The sequence below is a fragment of the Lasioglossum baleicum genome, chromosome 7 (genome assembly GCF_051020765.1).
Source record: "Lasioglossum baleicum chromosome 7, iyLasBale1, whole genome shotgun sequence".
Taxonomy (NCBI): Eukaryota; Metazoa; Arthropoda; class Insecta; order Hymenoptera; family Halictidae; genus Lasioglossum; species Lasioglossum baleicum.
The window spans coordinates 2,506,590-2,529,167 of NC_134935.1; the positions used below are offsets into that span (position 1 = coordinate 2,506,590).

At 38.3% G+C, this 22,578-nt stretch overlaps 2 protein-coding genes across 2 annotated transcripts in view; both read left to right on the forward strand.

Moving 5' to 3' along the window:
* Positions 1–1,671: 1,671 nt before the first annotated feature.
* Positions 1,672–16,603, forward strand: LOC143210818 (dipeptidase 1). Its single transcript, XM_076428019.1, has 8 exons — positions 1,672–1,848; positions 3,246–3,372; positions 10,411–10,582; positions 14,869–15,306; positions 15,388–15,646; positions 15,822–15,906; positions 16,004–16,079; positions 16,209–16,603. Exons 1-8 carry the CDS (start codon positions 1,765–1,767, stop codon positions 16,447–16,449), a joined length of 1,482 nt encoding a protein of 493 aa, XP_076284134.1. The 5' UTR covers positions 1,672–1,764; the 3' UTR covers positions 16,450–16,603.
* Positions 16,368–22,578, forward strand: part of LOC143210815 (neprilysin-11) — a 47,775-nt gene continuing 41,564 nt past the window's right edge. The window contains exon 1 of the mRNA XM_076428007.1: positions 16,368–16,510. The gene's annotated coding sequence lies outside the window, so the exon portion shown is untranslated. The remainder of the gene's footprint in view (positions 16,511–22,578) is intronic.

Sequence of the window (22,578 nt, forward strand, 5' to 3'; positions counted from 1 at the left end):
ACTTTTCAAGAAAATACTAAAATTCCGTCTATATTGTGGTTAGATTTTCAATTGGCCAGAGTAGGAGTGAAAGTAAGAACTCGTTATCGTGATTATATGAAAAATGCAAATATTCATCAAAATTTGCCACCAATAATAAAAATATCGAATCAAGTAAATATGTCGAGTGAGGAAAAATATCAAATCACACGTAGTCAATTTCCAGTGGTTCCTGCTGAAGCGATTACGATTCATAAAAGTCAGGGACAAACATACGAGAAAAGTATGTTTGAATTTTAAAACATCAGAAAAACGAACTTTACACATGTTGTATGTAGCACTGAGCAGAGTTTCAAAATTGAGCGGTTTATATATTTTGGGACAATTTAAATTAACAGTATCGAAGAAAACCAAGGTCAATACTGCTAACCCGGATAATGAGGAGTCGTATCGTTTGCGAAAAACTATAATAATTAAGACAATTTATTTTGCAACATCAGTACGCTATAACAAGGAACCAAGCGAGCAACGAGCCTACGATATTCGTTTAATGCGACGCCATATAGCAAACATCTTGATAAGTAGAAAACTATTGAATTTCCCTGAAAACGTATAATCTTCTTAAAACGTACTAAAAATAATGATAATAATATACTGCAACTAACGAATCGGGAAGTTCTTTGTGTGGCTCGTGGAGAGTCACACACCAAATCAAAAAAACATTAATAGCTATAGGTACTACTAGCCATGCGTACCACTAACCCTTTCGCAAGAGCAGTCCTATCCGCGAGCTCGCGAAGCGAGCGAGCAAAAACAACCCTACTCGCGAGCGAGCGAAGCGAGCGAGCAACAATAACCCTCTAGTTAATTTGGAATTTTAGAAAATTTAAACACTTGAAAAATCGAATTTGTTACATCTCAAATCGTGGGGCAATTGAAAATGAAAACTGATTTTTTTCTATTTCTGCAAATATAAAACTACAACAATACACAGTTGTGGAACACACAACTTTTTCTCTATGTGTTTAATATTTGTCCTTAAAATTTTTCTGTTCATGTCTCATAATCAATTTTACGATTCTACGATGTAGCCACGAAGTACTGCAGACATTTAGTAGTGTGCATGAAGATTCTATTTATACTTTCAGGAACAGCATTCATTTTACTCGATTCAAAGTAAATAAGTCTTTTTACAATTATGAAACTTCTAACTTTTACACTTCCACGCGATTACTGCACAACAATTGGAGGAGAACGTCGAGCTGTAACCATTTTACATTTTACAGCCATAAGTAATGCAATCGTCGTACCTCAGTTTTTTATAGACACGCTATTACAGAATCTAAAGTAGTACGTACCATAATCCCCCCAACACAATATTCATTTTTCAGATTTTCGAAGAAACTTCATTTTTGAAGCCGTGCGTAAGCAACGTTTACCTAACACTATATGTATTCAATGTTTGAAGTTTCGTTTTAAGCGTTCCATGAATCTCATGGGAGCCCATTTAGTGTAATGAATAGACAGCGGATTTTATGCATTTTCGTTTTTGTGCCTGATTTTGATTTTGATTTTGATTCGACCCGCCGATTTCTCGTCGATCTTACCGATTGGATGAAAGTTCGTGGATTTAAAAGAGGTTTATCGGTCGCCCAATATCGGGTCGATACGAGAGCCGACGCATGCGTCCATGTCCCATGAAACGAGACGCTCCCTTCGGTATTATACTAGTCCTGAGGAACGGTTCTTGCCGAGGTAACGTCGAGTTCGTGAAAACAACGAAACATGTTCGAACTTTATGGAGTGAATAAAGATGGCATGGTTTACCGGCCACCCCCTCCGAGAAGAAAGGAAGTCGACATTTTAGAGGTGAGCTATGCGAACGTTCGATTGATCTGTTAACGCTAGAATTGCAGAGAAGTCTAAGTGACTTGTTTTGAATTTTTTATAACAATTGTAAGGGGAGCATATTCGTTAAAATTTGCCAGAATTTTTGTATAAATAATCAATAGAATTAGTAACTGTTTCCTTTATCTCGATCGACAATTTGTTAATAAAGTATATTGATGTTTCCAGCGCACTGGTTCGATCTGATGTTACTAACTAAGCAATTTTGCAAATTACCACAAAATTTTCAACGTTTCGGTCAATTTTTAGACCATTTTCAAGAATAATTTTTATATAATTGCGTCTGTAAAAAATAGAAACAAATAGAATTAGTGTTAGAAAATATTTTTATATCACAATTATGTTTTGTTATGCGTAATAAATGTTCTGTAATAAATGTAAAAAAATGTTTGGTCTTTGGCTGCCATATTATATTGGGTTGGCAAATAAGTTCGTTCGGTTTTTTAGAGTGGAATAAATCACAAAAACCGAAAGAACTTATTTGCCAACCCAATACATCTTCGGATCGGTGAAGATCTGTAAAAAAAAGTTGCCGCAAAATTGTCCTTGACCTTGGATTTTAAGATCAAATTTTCTTATTGTTGCATAGTATTCTACGCATCATGGGGATGAAAAGTGTCAAAGGAACCGTGGGTCAAAACTCAACCGTTTCGCCAGAAATTGATGCAGAAGTTTTGTCGGCTTGTAAAATGAATTTTATTCGTAGTAGTTGGAGATGTGTCAAATAGAAATGCTAGTTGTTGACATAAACACATTCATATGGCGAGAATGAAGACACACCGCTACAGCGTTGAAGGCCACATGAATACAGTTCGAGTGAGCTCCTCCACTATCGTGATTTTGATTGGTTTGCTTTGCTTCAGGGCTCGGAATTATTTACTCGCAGCGGCCGATTTTCGAAGGCTGTGTTTATGTCAACAACTAGCATTTCAATCTGAAATCTCCAACTTCTGTGAATGAAATTCCATGATAAGTAGAATACAATGCAATAATAAAAAAATTTGACCTTGAAAGTCAAGGTGAAGGACAATTTTGCGGTAACGGTTTTTTACAGATCTTCACCGATTCGAAGCTGTAGAATGCGCCTATGGCAGCCAAGACCAAACATTTTTAAATTAAATTTTTAAATTAAAAAGATAATAATAAATCTTTACTACTTTAGAAAGGTAATCGCTTGCTATTTGTCTATAAAATGTAAATTGTCATTTTGATTGTAAGTGTTCGGTCAATCTTTAACAATTATGTCGAAAGTTGATTTTACTGCACAAGCAACGCGGCTCTGCGTCGCGTAAAATCAATTGGCATTCTGTCCTCTAGAGAAGGCTTGTTTTCTTAAACGAGAAATGACATGTTCGCAGACTTGCCTGCAGCTATCCTCGCCGGAGTTGATGAGGAAATTGCCTAACGGTGATGCGCTGCACCACGGAAAGGATCCGGGTGTCTCCACTTCCTTGGACAAAGACAAAGATCCGCCGAGAGAACGTGGTACGCCACTCTCGCAAATCATTACATTTGCAATTCTTTGAAATTCTTTGAATTTACACATCGACAAACTATGTACTGATAAAATACGTATAGCTGAATGGAAATAGTTTCGGGAAGACATTTCTAGCCCTTAGCACTCGAGTGGTGACACAGAAAGAGAGAGAGAGAGAGTCACCACTAAAAATTGCTGTACCATTTTTTCAAAATATTGTTTACGTTATTAAATATTTTAGTAACTAAACAATTACTACACATTTAAGGCGGTAGACTCCTTTTTCCAGGATTGCAAGGATTCGCGTCCTCAGTTTTCGACAATAGAAAAATCGGGTTTTGAAGTAAAACTTCTTTGCTGAGGGGGTTACAATTTTCTAGTGTAACGCGCGCGCGCGCGGAAGTAACACTGTCGAGCGTTACGGAAGTGACGAAATTTCGCGAATAACCTCGAATAGTTTGACAAGTAACATTTTCATAATTAATTTACTAACTTTAAAGACTTCATTGGTGAACTTTTAAGATTGCAGAATGTAAAATGAAGCCTTGGCTACATTCCCATTTCAGTTTTATGCAGGTTTGATGCTTAAATTGTTAGCTATTAACAAATTTTGGAGAAGTGGTATATTATGTATGTCTGTCCTTGTCGCACAGTTCGACCCTTCTTGTCTTACGAATTATGGGAACTTCCGAAACAATCAGCCCGCGGAACAATTATTAATAACTAATTAACCAGTGTTAATTTGTGAACATTTGCAATTGGATAACATACATAGAATCAACATCCAGCTACTTTCACATGCAGTTTCTTATTGGATCTTGTTCCGACTGAAAGGTTTATAAACAATTATTCAAACCCTTGTTCTAAATGAACCTGAATAACCTGAAAAATTTTGACAGGTGTCAGGTAAGTAAAATAAAAAAACATACGCGTGGAAAACCACGCGCGGCAGAAGTGAAGCTTCTTCCAGTCTAGTAATGTTTAGAAGTAAATTAAGATTGGAAATGGTAAATAATCCTAATGAAGCGACAACAAGATCAGGAACAACTCTCGAGGCAGTATTTGCAAGACATTTAGTCAAAATTGAATCAAGAATATTTATATCATATTTTTTAGCTATCACAAGCCAATTGTTAATAATTAATTGTTAATAAAAATAATGAACGATCAAAATTTGCGACGCAAAGGAGGAGAGCATATGGGAAAGAAAAAGACATAGTTCATAGCATTTCCCATACTTCTTTGCGTCGCAAATTTTGATCGTTCATTATTTTTATTAACAATTATTTATTAACAAGTAGCTGTGAATATAGCTACATGCGCAGTTGTATGCTTCCGAATAATGCAAATTACGCTTCGTAAACGAAAAAATAGGACTTTCAAGGGTGATAGCGCCCTAGGTCGATCTTTTATCTAGCGTTTTTTACAATTGAAAAATCCCATTTTTGTATTTTCGAGAAATGAGAACGCGCATTCCGCACCCTTGCAATCCTGGAAACGAGTCTACCGCCTTAAGTACTGTACGAGGTGTTATATCAATTTTTATATGCATGAAATGAAAAGAATAGTATACAATGGAATGATTCTAAGTCGGAAGAAATGTTTAATTTTGGAGTTAAAATAGCTCCGAGTGCAAAGGGCTAATCTACAGGGTGGGCCACTAACTATTGCCACCTACAATAACTCCGAAAGCATGATAGCAGTAGAAAAGTCTTCGAAATAAAAGTTGCATCGGACAACAAGGGCCGTAGTGTGGCGTTAATCTTTTGTTGCTAGACGGAGTCGCTTCAGAGATGTGAAATAAGAGACACTTTATCTACTGGAAGCCTATTAATAAATAGGATTTTCAATAATTGTGCTGTATCAAAAGAAAGCATAGAAATTTTCTTTTACATTGCAATCTTAAAGAAATTACATATTAGTTGACGTTATTGAGGGTGACTTGTTAGTTCACAATGAAAATTGCTGTTGCTATTGAAGGTTCCATTAAAAAGTGTTTAGCCATGTACCGTAGATTTTTCAAAATTATGCGATAATCACCGAAATGCTATGTTTTGGTACCTGTTTTCTGATAGCGGCTATTCAGACGAATCCAACGAGGTGCAACATTAAGGTCTTTGAAGGTCTGCAAAGATTGTTTATGACAAAAGAGGCGAAATAAAGAAAAAATTGCATTTTTTCCTTTGAAGGTGTTCAAAGAGATTGCTATTGGATTGAGCAGTATTTCCTATGACTTCGGCACTTATCGAATCACATGCTGTAACAATTTATTGTACAAATGTATTCAATTGTACAGCGTGTAAGGTGAGAACGTTGAGAATATGTTTCAGCGTGTTTACTAAACCTGGCAATGACAAATAAACACTTCTGGACGATATCGCAGGACATCAATAGGATAAGAATGGTACAGTAATTCTGCAATCGAGGTCCTGGGTCGCCTATCTAATCGAAGTCCAGTGCCTACTCACTCCACTGGGCTCCACTCGGCTCGGGTATATCGGTGTGGACACCACAACATTGACTCGAGTGAATCGAATTTTCAAACTTCTTAATTTTCTTTATTTTTTTATGGGACTTTCACTAACTTATTTCTGGCGTTTCTCTGATTAAAATGACACCAAACACGATATAATTTCAACTGTATTTAGTGGTTAAATCGACGGTGAAAGTTTCGAAGGCAACGAAGAACAGCGACAACGCGGGCCTTTGAACTGTGCCGGCGGCGGCTACTGTTCGCGTCTCTTTCTTTCCAATACGCTCTTTTTTTTATTGGTTATTTTACGTCGCTCTTAACTGCCAGAGTTTTTTCGCGATGGGACCTACAGTTTTTATAAGGTGAGTTCCGAACCACCTTGAGCACCACAGTTTAAATCGCACATGGAATACCAATACGCTCTTCTTCGTTGCGTTCGAAGCTTTCATCGTCGATTAAACCATTAAATACAGTTGAAATTATATCGTGTTTGGTATCATTTTGCATTAGAAACATGCCACGAATATGTTGGTGAAAGTTGAATTAAAAAATAATGAAAAATAAAGAAGATTAAATATTGGCGTTACATTGTGATAACGCACGGGCCTTTAAACTGTGCCGGCGACGGCGACACGCTTCGGCCACGCGATCCTATTTCATTCTGTTCGTCTCTATGTTCGGCTCGTCGATTGAAGTCTCAGTCATAAAAAAATAGCCTCTACTACGCTACTGAAGTCCGTTCAAAACACGGCTGTTGGGACTTCGATTGAAGAATTTCTGTAATATCAGTGTCATCGAATCAAGCGACTGTAAACGATGTATTCTTTCAAAGAACAAACCGATGTGCTTCTCATTCACGGAGAATGCCAGCAAAATTCAGCGAGAGCTAGAGATTTATACGCTGAAAGATATCCTCAACGTTCTCACCCTACACGCCGTACAATTGAATACATTTGTACAATAAATTGTTACAGCATGTGATTCGATAAGTGCCCGAAGTGAGAGGAAATATTGTACTACTCAATCTGTATCTATTCAATCACTTTGAACGTCTTTTTTGTCATAAATGACCTCTGTTGACCTTCAAAGACCATAATGTTGCACTTCGTTGGATTTGCCTGAATAGCCGTTATCAGAAAACATGTACAGGGTGTATAAAAAGTAATGGTCATCCGTTCTAGGGGTGAATCTACACCTCTGGATCGGTGGACATTTGTAAATTGTAAAATTTAAAGGGACATATTCGTCGCTAGACCCGTTCCAAGCTCGAGGCACGCACACAATCATGTTCTGTCTCATCGACACGGACGCGTGGACTGTAGTAGTAGGCTTTTGTCTATATATACGTATAATTCCACACAAATCAAATTTTGCAAAAACTTTAACAGCTAATATATCAATAACTATTTGTTTGCGACATATGGCTCCTTTCAAACATTTTCTCTTTTCGATGAGTAGAAGGCGTTGATGTAAAAAAAAACTTCAACAACAATTTTCTTCGTTATAAACAATTGTGCGGCAAGTTTCTCTTACAAATGTCCACCGATTCAGAGGTGCAGATTCACCCCTAGGACGGATGACCATTACTTTTTATACACCCTGTACCAAAACATAGAGCACTCTATGTAAAAAGAAACAAAGGTGAGCTTCACATCTCCGACGCGACTCCACCTAGCAACAAAAGATTAACGCCACACTACGGCTAGCGATGGGATCTGAAAAATCTGAATCACTTCGAATCGCTTCGATTCAATATTGACGACAAAAAATTCGAATCTCTTGCAACATTATTCGAAGCTTAGAACTCTTGAAACTCTTGGACGTCTTGAAAGTCTTCGTTGTCTTGAAAATCTTGAAAGCCTTAAAAAACTTTGGAAGGTTTGTAACAGTTGAAACTCTTGAAATGTTACATCTATCACGAAACAATGATTACGTCATGTCAGCATTGGGACGAATAACAGTATGAACGTATCAATGTTATAAAAAGTATAACATTTATTAAGATTATCAAGACTTTAAAAATCTTCAAGTCTTCAGGAGTTTGAAGAATTTCTGATATCTAATTGATTTGAAACTCTGTGATGATTGATTTGTTCGAAAACTTGCAAGACAGAGACGCTTGTATGCTCATTACTAATTATCCAGTCAGCAAGGCCTGCCTCGAGCAGATATCCAGCACAGCCTGGCGAGCAGATGGCGGGCATTATGCTGTCAGAACGACGCTCGAAGCTGCTCGAAGCATAGGATGCTCGGAATCTGCTCGATTCTGCCGGGCACACCCTGCCAGCATAAAGCGATACTTCTTCTGACGCAGCTGCATAGTAATCTGCTGGCAGCGTCTGTCCGACAGAAGCTGCCCTGCAGCACGAAGGCAGCTCGGTCCTGAATTCTGCCTTGCCGTAGGAGGGCAGCACAATCGCACTAATGCACAGTGGTCCCAAATCGCGAAAAACCGGCCAAAACCTCTAAACGTACTTGAATGCACCCAAAAATTCGTACTCGGGGGTTTTCGCGGTCGCTGATTACGAATATGAAGTTTAAATTCCAAAAAACAAAATGGCGGATCCAATATGGCGGACATATACATTAAAAAATTGTTAGGTCTGCTTGGAAAATGATCTATTTGGGGCCTTTGGGGTCACTGATTACGAATATGAACTCGAAAATTTGAAAAACAAAATGGCCGATTAAAATTTAGACAACAATTCGCATTAAATGTGTTTTGAGAGGTTGATAGGTAAAAATGTATAAATGGCAAACAAAATTGCACTTTGTATATCAAGAATTAGTGTAATTGTACATAAATTATGTACATAAGATTTAATCATCCGAATCGTTTTTCATTACTAAAAGTTGTAAAATCGCATTTTAAAATCCATAGAAATGGAACAGTTTTCCCTCGTATGAGCAAACAGGAGACTATTGGAGGTTGGTTTTTATAAATTTTGAAAGATAAATGTATTAGTAACACGTCAGAAAAGGAATTTTGGTGGGACAACGTGGTACTTTTAACTTACGTCTACGTTTCTACAATACGCGCATAAAGTTTTACCTTCTACGTTCTCCAAAGAATGTTGCCACCGTGTAACGTAATGACTAACAATTGTTGAGATACAAAAACAGGTAAACATTCTACTTACTTCCAGGAACAGCATACATTTTGCAGAATTGAAATTGATGCACTATTTTGAAAGTTATGCACTTTAGAAGGGGGCGTTCAATTTCCTACTAATGCGCGCGACAAATGCTCATCAAAAGAAGGCTAACTTTGAACTGACTGCAGAACCGTACCATAAACTTTTTACCTTTTTCGTTGGTGGCATTCAGTGGTTATAACATCACTTTACCCAACTCTAGAATCACAAACTCCTAGGAGGAAGTTCATTTTTGAGGTTTTGGCCGTGTTTTCAGGATTTGGGACCACTGCGTAATGTGGCGAATGTGCCGTTATTTATTTATTTCTTTTTTTTATTAACAATCTTTAGATCTTTTCTGACCCATAAGCCTTATACATATAAATATATAAACATACATAGTATATCTATTACAAACTGTTATAACCTTGTTCTTACAAATATTAACAGATAATATAATTTCTTACATATAAATATAAAAAATACTACATAATATCTCTTTCATAACTAACTGTTGTTACATATGTACCTGTCTTTTTTTTTCTCTTCTAAAATATTATATGTAATTTCTTATATCTACACGGGAACTTTCTATTAAGCAGGAATCTCGGGTGAACTTACAACCTAATATTGCATTTATTACAGAAGTCATTGATTATCCTTAATATTTTTATCTTTGGCTCTTTTAAAAATATATGCACATCGTACGGAGGTTTCCATTTTGCATTTATTAGATTTCTAAATACCACCTGTCTTTCATCTCTATATGGCGAATGCCGTTTTTTTTCTTTATTAATAACATCTTAGGCCATTATTGGCCCATAGATACATGTTAGAGTATAAAAATATAAAAATAAAGATATGCAGCTTATGTCTTAAGTTGTCTAAGTAAGTCAAAGTCTCTTCCTTATAAATTAATATCACATTTTTTACAAAAATCATGAATTATTTTTAACGCATTAATGTTAAGACTTTTAAGGAAATTGTCAATGTTATAAGGGGGAGCCCACTTTAATACTTTAAGTTTCGTCAACATCTTCTCTCTTTGCTTGTAGTATACTCGGCAATTTCATAATAAATGGTTAGCATCCTGACTGGCGAATGCCGTTATACAGGGCAGCACCGTGCTGTCCTCTTACGGCAAGGCAGAATCCAGGACCGAGCTACCTTCGTGCTGTCGGGCAGATGCCGGGTCTTTCTGCCAGCAGAAAGCGCTACTTCTGCTGACGCAGATGCCCGTCCAAAACCGAGCATTTTGGTTACTGGGTACGGATCCTGTTGTCCGATGCAACTTTTATTTCGAAAACTTTTCTACTACTATCATGCTTTCGGAGGTATTATAAGTGGCAATAGTTAGTGCCTCACTCTGTATATGAAATCTAACGAGATGGGGATAAAGGTATAGAACGAGTATTCACTAGTTCTTTGCGCACCTACAGGACAGAGCATGCTGAGACGGTGGATAGTTATGGCAGGATTCTTCTTCCTCGGATGCGCCCTGGTCGCTGGTGTGGGACTACCTCTAGCTTTGGAACTGCGAAGTTCACACTTGTTGGAGGCTAGACTTAAAGTGGTGCGACGAATGCTCTCCGAAATCCCTCTGGTTGACGGGTAATCGCAGAAGACAGTAGTGCCTATTTAACAAACTCATTTTCTTCTCATTTACGGAGAAACGGTACCTGTTGCTACGGCCGTAAAACAATGGGAAATATTAAAAGAGGATTACAAATACAGTAAATCCTCAATCGCTGTCTAGTGCCTACCCACTCCACTGCCGGCCGATGATTGATCTCGGGTACATCGGTGTGAACACCACTACACACCATGAATCGAATGTTCAAACTTCTTAATTTTCATTATTTTTTTTACGGGGCTTTCACTAACTCATTTCTGGCATTTTTCTGATTAAAATGACACCAAATACGATATAATTTCAACTGTATTTAGTGGTTTAATTAACGCAACGGAGAACAGCGTATGGGACATTCTTTGAACTGTGCCGGCGACGTGACGCACAGTGATGGATTCCTCGATTCTAGGTGGGCAAAATTCAAATTTTTGTGTTCTCTTGTAGTAATAACGCTTTATTTCTCAGAAATCATGACAAGTGTATAAAAACTACATGAACTTAAACGAGTTATATCATTTCTTTAAAATGGACAAATAATGTTGGCAAATCTTTTACCGCCGAGCCATTTTTTCAAGTTTGAAAAGAGCAAATAGTCTGAGGGGGCTAAATCTGGCGAATAGGGTGCGTGAGGAAGCAATTCGAACTTTAACTCTTTGATTTTGGTTACCGCGATACCGGATGTGTGAACTGGTGCATTGTCCTGATGGAACAACACTTTCTTTCTCGCTGAATGCTATTGGTGGCTGTCAAACAAATACTAAACAACGTAGCGTCTTCAGACTTCAAACTTAAGCTTTATAAAAATTGTACTTTTGGCTATAGTAAGTTTTCAAATAACAACCGCCAGCTATATGTCAAGGTCGGGTACTTCTGGGACTACCCTCGTATAAGTTATACAACTTGACCTCTTCTTAAATAATATTATTAGTTAACCTGTTGTGTATATGATTTACACGGCAAAATAAAATTACACCGATATGTAAAAATCGAATACTTACCTTCGCTTACACGCTCCATCTTTTAGATAGTAATTTAAACAACAAACAAACAAGTTATACGATGAAGAAGAATTAGCTTATTTATAGTATTTCGCACAGGCAAAACTTTAACGCCGTATTACGTCGCAATGACCACGTGAAATCGAAATATTACGTTATACAATGTATATCGAATAAATTAACGTTCGTAAACAAAATAGAACGGAGAGCTCGCAGTCTTTTGTAGAACAGTAGGACACTGTAGGAATTTTTAAAATTCAAAATGTAAAATCTTTGAAGGGCCGCACGAGAAAGTGTGGCGGGCCGCGGGTTGCTCATCCCTGATCTAGGGCCTATCGCTCTCAAAAGTCCTATTTTTTCGTTTACGAGGCGTGACGGCCGCGACGGCGCACAGTGGGACGACTTATGTAAAATCCTCGACATGGACGAAAAATTCAAACTTCTTTTTCCCAGTAAGAGAGCTCATAGGATTGTTTCCTAGGCTTTTGGAACAAGTAAAATGTGGGGACATTCCAGGACATGTCAGTGATAACGCTATACATATTTCCGGCATATGTATCTGAAATCGACAGCTCAAGACTTGAATTTTCATGAAACCGTATCTTTCTAATGAATTTTTCCTAATAGTTTCCATCTTTTGGTAATGTTGTTGTATAATTTTTTCCTACTTATGAGGTGTATTTGAGCTGAGAAAAATATGAATGAAATAAAAAATGGCTGTACTACTGTTTAACACTTGACGTTTAGTAACGTTGTGGGCAGTTTGCGTACATTTTGTCGCGTTACAAAAAAGTTCCGATTTGTTCCGAAAAATAGACTTTACAAGTGTTTACAGTTGGTATTTAGTGAGAGAAATACGCAAAAATCATTCTCGACTTCGTCCGATTCTTCCCGGAAATAATGTTTGAACAAGTGGTTTCTAGGGTCAAAGTCCAGCAAAACGCAGTATTTGTTGACTGTGTATTTCTTAATTCTGCTCTTATCGTTCAGTATCAGTTCTCAGCTTTACGTATCCGTGTGCAGCGAATAGTTTTTGAAACTGTTGGAATCGTGTGGATTTTCATTGCATGCATATGATCGAATAAAGATTGTAAATTATAAAAGGAGGGTATTTATTCCATATTTCTATGACTTGTTACGAGTTTTACATACAATTGCAGTGTTCTGTGTAGAATACTTAACAACAAAGATAACGAAATAATATAAATAAGGAAGACAACGAAACAATATACAGGGTGGGGCACTATAAACAGGTCACCTGAATAACTCGCTTGCTTTTGAAGATAGAAGAAAATTCATCAGACCAAACTTACTTGATATCGAGGCGCTCGTAATCTGATGTATTAATTTTTTAGATATGACATTAATTTTATAGATGGGGACGTCAAGGAGATATGAAGGTCAACTTCATTTTTTTTTTAATGAAAAAAAAGGTACCTCATTTTACTTATATCATTTCTGATGTTTTTCAGTTGCTAAGTAGAGATTTTATTTTACTTTTCTTTTATATGTTCTTATTTGCGCTTTTGTTTTGTATTTTTAATTTGTTTATAAAATTAAACAAATCATACCTACACAAAACATTAAACAAAATTAAAAAATCAAACTAAAACTAAATTCTATTAATTCTTCAGTACATATTTAAGTAACCATTAAATGTTTCATGTGAAAATAAAAAATCCGAGATCATTGTTCTATGATGCGCTGTAGCTTCTTTCGCATCATTCCTATCAACTAACGGATTTCACCATTCGATTCAGCACGAAAAAATACATAGAGTACGACCCTCATTTAAATTTTTATAAAGGAATCACTGGATGAAAAAGCCATGTCCAGGGAATCGCCCGTTTCGTCCCACTGTGCGGCGACACGCTTCGGCCACGCGATCCGTATTTCGTTCTGTCCTTCTCTATCTTCGGCTCTCAATTGAAGTCTCGGCGCGGTAGACGCAGTCATATAAAAATAGTGTCCGTAAACCATCGCCGTCCGTGCAGTACACGGCTGTTGGACAGCGATTGAGGATTTACTGTATTAAACCTGATTCCACGCGAAATCGGAGCACTGTTTCGGATTTTGTTCAAAGGATATGTTGATACGAGCGTAAGGATTTTTCAAAATTGTTGGTTTTACATGTAAAACAAAATGTCAACATCTTCTCTCATTAAATTATAACTGTTGTAAATTATAACTCATAGTGCGAACTTAAGAGTATCTAATAAAAATTTTTTCTCCATTTGTTTTGCAATTGTTTAAGCAAACGGAATGTCTTCGTAAGGCTGACACTTCATTTTATATGTCTACGAAACCAACAATTTTTTAAGATTTCGAAAAATCCTTCGACATGCACATACCGCTGAAGACTACAAGTTGTGATGGGCATTCAATACTCTGTCTTGCAAGTTTTCAAACAAATCAATCACTTACAGTCACGATTCAAATAAATCTTGAAAAGGATTCAAACTAGGATCGAAACGTTGATTTTGTTTGATAATTAGCAAAATTGTTTCATATTAGTAATAAACGATCGAACCGTTGCGCCGAAAGCATTTAACATTTATTAAATCAATCACTACAAGATTTCGATTCAATTCGATATTTATCCGAAGTCAGAAATTCTTGAAACTTTTGAAAGTTTTGACCAAGACTCCAAATTTTCAAGATTTTCAAGACCTTCAAGACTTCCGAACTTGTCGATGTGATACCTCCTCTCCGACTAGAGTGACCTTGAAATTTGTTGTCAAGGTCACCATTCTGAACAACATTTCCCTTTAAAGTTTTCGACGGTCGGCTTTAGTTTACGAGATAATCGCAAAAAACTTTACGCGTAAATGCATGGATTAGGTCTGGATTAGATTTGGGTTTCAAGACATTTATGATCTTTAAGAGTTCTAAGCTTCGAATTATGTTGGCGAAAATTTATGACGAAAGTGAAGTGTTTCAGATCCCATTACTAACTACAACACGTCGTTTGAACAAACTCGGAAACAATGAGGGGATGTAAATGCCAACAATATTCAGAACATCTACGTCTTTAGACGATATCTGTTTGTTAAGTTGGTAGTACTGTATGTCACACTGGCGCGCATGAGGAGGAATAAATTTATAAACATAGAGAGATGATCGTGTAACATACACGAGATACGTCTTCCGTAATCGAACGCTGATATTCTTACATTGCGACATTTTTGTCGGGAATCCGACCCGACCGTAGCCACCGATCTCGGATTCTCGAGCGCCTCGAACAGCCGATTAAAGAGATAACTTTTCAGGCACAATGATTTCGCATGGAATCTTCGGAAGCATCAGGGGAGCATGAAATTGCACGACTTTCCATTTAACGAGGACTTGTCGCGAAACGGAAGCTGGGGTCCCCAGTGGCAGACGGATCTGGTGCGATTGCGCGAAGGTATCGTTGGCGGGCAATTTTGGTCGGTGTACGTACCCTGCGAGGCACAATTCCTCGACGCTGTTCAACTCACCTTGGAGCAGATCGACGCGATACGTAGATTGGCGGGCAGGTATCCGCGGCGGATGAGGCTGGTGACGAGCAGCAAGGAGTTGGAGAAAGCGCACAAGGATGGTGTGATGGGTAGCTTGGTGGGAATCGAGGGTGGCCACAGCATCGGTACCTCTATGGCCGTGTTGAGGAGCTTTCAGCGGCTCGGTGCGAGGTATATGACTTTGACGCACAAATGCAATACCCCTTGGTAAGTGTCCATGTCACGGAAGCAAACAGAGAAACAGAGAGAGAGAGAGAAAAAGGAAATGCTAATCTCTCGTATTTTCAGGGCGGATTCGTGTGCGGTGGAGGAGCCCAGTGCCATAGAGACGATGGACTTTCATAGCAACGGACTGTCGGTGTTCGGCAAAGCGGTCGTGAAGGAATTGAACCGTTTAGGAATGCTAGTGGATCTGTCGCACGTCTCGGTCAGAACGATGAGGGACGCTTTGATGATAACGAAGGCGCCGGTGATATTTTCTCACAGCGCTGCCAAAGCGCTTTGCAATTCGTCGAGCAACGTTCCGGATGATGTGCTCCGTAACTTGGTGAGAAGGAGGAATCGTCGGCGAAACGAATACAACTTTCCTCCGAGCAAATTCGTTTATCGTTGTCTCCTAGTCGGTCGCGCGTAACACGCGCTCGGCGCAGAGCGGTTTCGCGGCGAATCGTCACGCGTCGGATCCACGGATCATCGAATCATCGCTTTCGTGTTTGTTTCAGTCGGTGAACGGTGGTCTGGTTATGGTCAGCTTCGACAGCGCGCACTTAAGCTGCGGCGATAAGGCCACCATGTACGACGTGATAGGTATGAGCGCGGCGACGCGTTAAAATATCGACTATACTTTCGAGAAATCCCTGACGTTCCTAGAAACGGACGACCCGTGTGCTTGCTTGCCTTCCAGCTCACATCAATCATATCCGGCGAATAGCTGGCGTGAACCACGTGGGTCTTGGGGCCGGTTACGACGGTATATTAAGGTTAGCGAGCTATTTAAATAGTCCCGACTATCGCATCGAACGAGCATTTTGTCTCGGTCGACGCGCTGCGACGCGTATATACTCTCGAACGATAATAAACGGCACCTCGAATCGTTCGCTTCCGTTTAGTCCGCCGGTCGAACTCCCGGACGTTTCCGGTTACCCTCTGTTGCTGGCCGAGTTGACGCGGGACCGAAGATGGTCGGCCTCGGATATCAAGAAATTGGTCGGCGGGAATCTCTTGAGGGTGTTGAAGGAAGCGGAAAACTACGCTGCTGCTGTGTCGCATCAATCCCCGGTCGAGGAACTGATCCCTCAGGAGCTGATCAAGGACTCCGCCTACTGTAGATACCACGTGGACGACGCGTGAACGATAAAACGTCTCGGATCCAGGCTCAAACGACGGGCCCTAGCCGGGTGTTTTTCTACTGGTAATGTGTGCTCGAATCGTGTACATCGTACCGTTTCATCTTTGTACCTGGACTACTCTATTTTACATTTTTAATAAAGTAGTCGCGAATTTTTTCCGCCCGCAGCCTTCACCTGGTCCCCTTTCCCATTCGGTCGAACCGCGACGCGACCCGCAATCGAGAAAGGAAACGGAGAAAATATCGTGGTAGCAATTCGCGTTTAACAACAAAACCAGAACGTTGAAAATGGCCATAAACGAGAGACTACCGTTACGACCAAAATGGATCTCAGCCTTCCGAGTTCGGGAGACAATTTGCCTTGCGATAGACGTCGACGTCCTCGCCTTTTACGAGAAATCTATGCCGGAGTAATTATTTCATTTCATATCCATCTCCCGCTGTGGTTAACGAGCATGAACGAGCCGAGACCGCTGTTCCGTTCGACTCGATCGAGCAAAGCTTTCCAAAATAATTCCCGGCAATGTTTCCCCCTCGCTCGATGCATGCACGGTGGTACGTACGCGCGGCTCTAATCAAGTGCGTGGCCGGAAAATATTGTCCCCGTAATTAGGCGAGCGTGACCTTAACACTCTTACTCATCGCCAGCAACTATCGCGGCTACGAGCAATTTTAGAGGGTATTTACTTTTCAAGGCTTCTAAAGTAGGCAATTTCCACGGATCTTTTATTGGTAAGAAGAAACTCTGTGGAATGTGATTGATTCTTTCGCTTGACACTTTTAATCACAAGGTGGAATCTGTGTACGAAAACGACGAGCATGATTTCGTCACTCCTCTTCGATGGATAGATTATTTTTAATATTTAAAATTTTCAATTTTGCGCCGCCTCCGAAAAGATTGTATGGTATTTCAGTTCGTGTGTATTCACATAAATTAAATGGAAATTATTTTATACTTTTTAGTGCGTTTTTTCGAAGTCGGTTTAATTTTTTTTTATAAAATTTTTTTATTTCACACTTTTTATCAAGAGACCAATCGGGAGATATACCCTACACTGATTGGTCCATCCATCTCGGAGTAATCGGAGAACATACATAGAAAAAAAGGCACATACAGATCGAATTGAGTAACCCCCTCCTTTTTCTAAGTCGGTTAAAAATGAGGAAGGTCACATGTGACGAAAATATTCTAGACCAGACGAAACATCCGAATTCTGAAGTAAAACCAGCTTCGAGTGCAAAGGGTTGAACACTTTACCTTTCAAATTAGAGTAGCAATTCATTTTTTCATTAGACTCTATTTTTATTATTTTTACCATTACCACGCTTATATTAACTTGCCGTGTCAAATCTTGTAATCGAATTTTAAACCTCTTCTCATTGTCCAATCTTGCTGAAATTTGGTATACACACTTGCTTCCGATGACAATATTTGCCGCCATACTCGTGGAATCAAAGATAACTAACCTAACTTAACCTCTTCCAAGATCTTGGTTGAAGTGGTAATTAAAATCGATTACAAGATATGTAAAGACTAAAAAGTAGAAAATAATATATATAAGAAATACTTTTTAAAAACCACGCTTATGTTAAAATGCACTAAAAAGCAGAAAATAATTTTTGTCCTCGTTCTCCATAAAATGCCGAATCCAGTTAAATGATTAATAATATTTTTCCCCAAAGTTTTAAGCAATTCAAAATTTCTTCTATTATAAAACTATTTTCATTTCATTAATTAATGTCGGAATAGATTGAAAAATTTAATATAAATTTAAATAAAATCATGGCATTACTGACAACCAGGCCTGCCACGAGCAGACCCCGCCTAGGGCGGAGAACGGGCAGAATACGATCGAAGCTACGCTTCCAGCTGCTCAAGGCAAGATTAGCTCGATTTCTGATGAGCGTCTCCGCGCGCATTAGTGACTTGTTCTGCCGTCCGTGGGCGCAGGGCTTTTCGCCATGGGCAGAACGAAGGCAGAGTACTGGCGGCTGGACCCTGAATCTACCTTTGTTTAAGAGGGCAGCACGATCGCACTGATGTGGCGGATGCTGTTTCCCTGGTTTTTTCTCCTGCGCACATTGGGACCTTTCGTCCAAATCGGAGACAAAATCAGAGAACTTTCGATAGAAATGAGGTAGAGCGATGAAATTTTTTTAAAATTAAAGCTGAAACTTTGCAGAATATGGGAAAAATAGGGAGATTATGTTACGAACGTTTTTTAACATTGAGAAAATTCGTTAAACATGTAGAGTTTCAAGAAATCGATTTTGCAATATCCCGAGGTCGTAGAAAACTTTTGAGACCACATTTGAAATCAGCGTGAAAAAATCTACGTGAAATGAAGTACAGCATGTTCAAAAAAAATTTTTTCCGCGCGTGGTATTGGAAAAACCACAATTTTCTTGAAATTGTGCAAGTTTAACGAATTTTCTCAACGTTAAAAAACGTTCTTACCATAATCTCCCTATTTTTCCCATATTCTGCAAAGTTTCAGCTTTTATTTTTAAAAAATTTCATCGCTCTACCTCATTTCTATCGAAAGTTCTTTGATTTTGTCTCCGATTTGGACGAGAGGTCCCACTGTGTGGCCGTAGGATAGTCACCTGACAAAACTAGTAAATAACTAGAATCTTACTAGATTTTGGGTCGAAAAAATGGGTTTGCGCGAATCGGTTGTTTGTCCTTATTGGAGCTAATTGTGGGCTGGGTGAGGGCTCATTCGAAAGAGGAAGGTTCATCACACACGGGTCTGGTCATGATTTTAACGAGATTATGTTTATATCTAATAATACGAGGGCCCAAAGTAGAGAAAAAATCTAGAAAAACACCTGCAGATTTCAATGCATTTTTCTGTCTCTAAAAGACTTTTTTGACTGATATGATGACCAAAGCGCTCTGCGATGAACCTTCCTCTTTAGAATGAGCCCTCATCCAGCCCAAAATTTGCGCAAATAAGGACAAAAAACGTCATGGCGCAAACCCATTTTTTCGATCCAAAATCTAGTAAGATTCTAGTAACTAGCAAATAACTAGAATCTTTCTTGACGCGACGGTGCTGCCCTGTAAAGCGGCATTTGCCACATCAGTGCGACCGTGCTGCTCTCTTAAACAAAGGCAGATTCAGGGTCCAGCCGCCAGCATTCTGCCTTCGTTCTGCCCATGACCAAAAGCCGTGCGCCAGCGGACGGCAGAACAAGTCACTAATGCGCGCGCAGACGCTCGTCAGAAATGAAATTTTTGGTTATCAGGTGACTATAAATAAAAGCGTACAGCGTCCACGAAGATTACGTCAATTTACATAGTTTAGTGCTCCACGATTTTATTTTTATAGTCACTAATGTCATGGTTTTATTTAAATTTATATTAAATTTTTTTATCTATTCCGCCACTAATTTCATAACAGAAGAAATTTTGAACTAATTGCTTAAAAATTATTTTCTGCTTTTTAGTGCATGTTAATATAAGCGTGGTCTTCAAAAAGTTATTTTTATATATTCTTTGGCTTAATGATTAGGATAAAACTGATGTTCTCTTCAGTTTGCACGGACGAACCACGATTACTCCGAACGTATTGATTCTTCGACAATCATATTTTGTGTGTAGTGTATATTCGAAAGTCGTTCAAAAAAGTCGTGAGAAGATTCGAGACATCTAGTAATCTAGAATCATTTCACGTTTTTTTTTTAAAAAGTCTCGAATATACTACACACAAAATATAATTATCAAAGAATCAATACGCTCAGAGTAATGGTGGTTCGCCCGTGCAAATTGAACGAGACCTTTTTTATGAGACCTCCAGTAATCTAATAAAAGAGTTCTCGCAAATATATCTATTTTCGGGGTCTCTCGAGAAGCGAAGAATGAAGGAGAAGTGGGTCCCGTTTCGGAAAGAATCAGCCAATGAGCTAACTATACATACATATAGCTAGGCCAGTCCAAGGTGGACTAGTACCGGGTGTTCGGTCTATTTCGCTCGATCAGAAGCGGAACCAACAAAAACGCTGGCCACGTGGCAAATTAATCGGTCACGATTTCCCAGTGACGTCCGTCGATGGTCGCTACACTGTAAAAATCTTGTTTGTTTTTCGTTTTTGCATCCGAATAGAAGAGCCGCGAAGAGGATCGCGTGTACGCGTTCGCAAAGTGGTTAGCAAGCAAGAGATGCAGCCGGAGAGGTAGATGTGGAGATGGGAGCAGAGTGGCAGAGGCAGGGGCAGGGGCGCGACCTCGTCTTCGCGATAAAGTCAACCGAATCGTAGATCCGCGAGCGTGCTCAGCCATGTTCAACCAGCGCGGCGCGGCGCTGCGAATAAATAATATGTAACTGCCGATCGAGCAGACGATTATGGCTACTCGGCAAGGATAGACGATCGTAGTCAGCTGATCGTAGTTGTGCGAACACCGACACTCTTTGCTGCGAGGAAAGCGTGTTGCCCGGCGCGGCGCACTATGGTCTGGATACCCGCCTTTTGTGGCCAAAAGTATTTTAGCGTTATTTCAAAGTTAAAGGTTTTCTTTTTTATAGTATGCTAGATCCGTGGTCGGCAAACTACGGCTCGCCAGCCACATGCGTCTCTTTGGCTACTTGAGGGCGGCTCTTCCTTGAATAACGTGTTTAAAATTAATTTATTTTATTTTAACTTAATAGTATTTTAATACAATTTTTAGTCAGTCAGTGTGTTATATCTAAATTCAAATAAAGAGCAATTTCTACTTCTACTCCATTTTTATCAATAGACTGCGGATCTTTGTGCAAAATAAAAATTTTCTGCATCGATTACAAGGAACAGAAACTAAATTGAATATTATTTCTTCCCTTATTGATATATTGACTTCTTCAATTTTAAAAATTTTCCAATAATTTTGATTTTCATCTCCTCAATTTTGCTATAAGTGCATAATGATCCCCAGTCTATTTATCAATAAATAAGATTATTATAAAGTATTTGATTTTGTATTTGATTGACAGTGTACTTAATTTTAACCGAACTTATAAAAACAGGGTTCTTGTAAAGAAATCTAAATCGTTGTACTGCTGATATTTGACTAACGAGTTTGCCGACCACTGTGCTAGATCATCGAATTCGTTTCGACACCAGCTACAATATTATGAAATCAGAAATATATAATAACATTTAAAGAATCGAGGTAATTCCCATTTTTTATAAAAGAGAATTTTTCTTAAATTTTTGTATATTGAAATTTATAGAAAAGTAAATACCGATCAACCTTTTTTTTGTAAACAGTGTTTTTCCACATCATAGAAAATGTCTGAAAAGTCGTGTTAACAGTACTTATCACACCGCAGAAATAACATGAGTAAAAATAATCATACAAATAGAGTATAAACATAGTTAAAATCAACGATGAATATATATTACGAGTGTTAATGTATATTATACACATACACATTATTTATAAATATACATAAAGTATAAGTATATAAAAATAAATACAATTAATCGACATCTTAAAGCCGATGTACAGCTAAAAGTAGGAGGTGGCAGCTGAAACTTTATACACTATGTTCAGAAATGTCTAAAATTTCGTATGCCTGCCAGTCTTAGCCACTTTTTTAAAATTCTTCTCAAAGTTTACATTGTTTAAACTTGGCAGTATTTGTTTATAGATAAAAAGATGTTAACAACTGTATTACACACTTAAAATACACCTGCTGACACGTACGAAACTATCATTTAACCCTCGGACAACGGACGATTTTTATAGCTATGTAAGCAGTTGCCAGTGCCGTAACGAGGGTATGAAGCGCCTGTGGCAAGTGTCTAACTTGCGCCTCCCCGTAACCTAACAATATAAAAAAAAAATAAAAAATTTTAATGTAACAAGTTAAATTTTACTAAATGCAATATATTAAATACTATTATAACCTCATCAAAATGAGTTGCCTGTATATACAATCATGTATTTGCCAAGGTATTTGTATGAATAAATAATCTATAACCTAAATAAGAACAAAATTTTTATTCATATTCAATGACGACAAAATAAAAGAATTACAAAACATAGTTATATGTTAAAATAATATAATAAAAACATAAAACAGTTCAGCATATTTTATAAAGTAATTTTTCTCGTTTTTTCATTTGCAAACATCTATTATATCGTC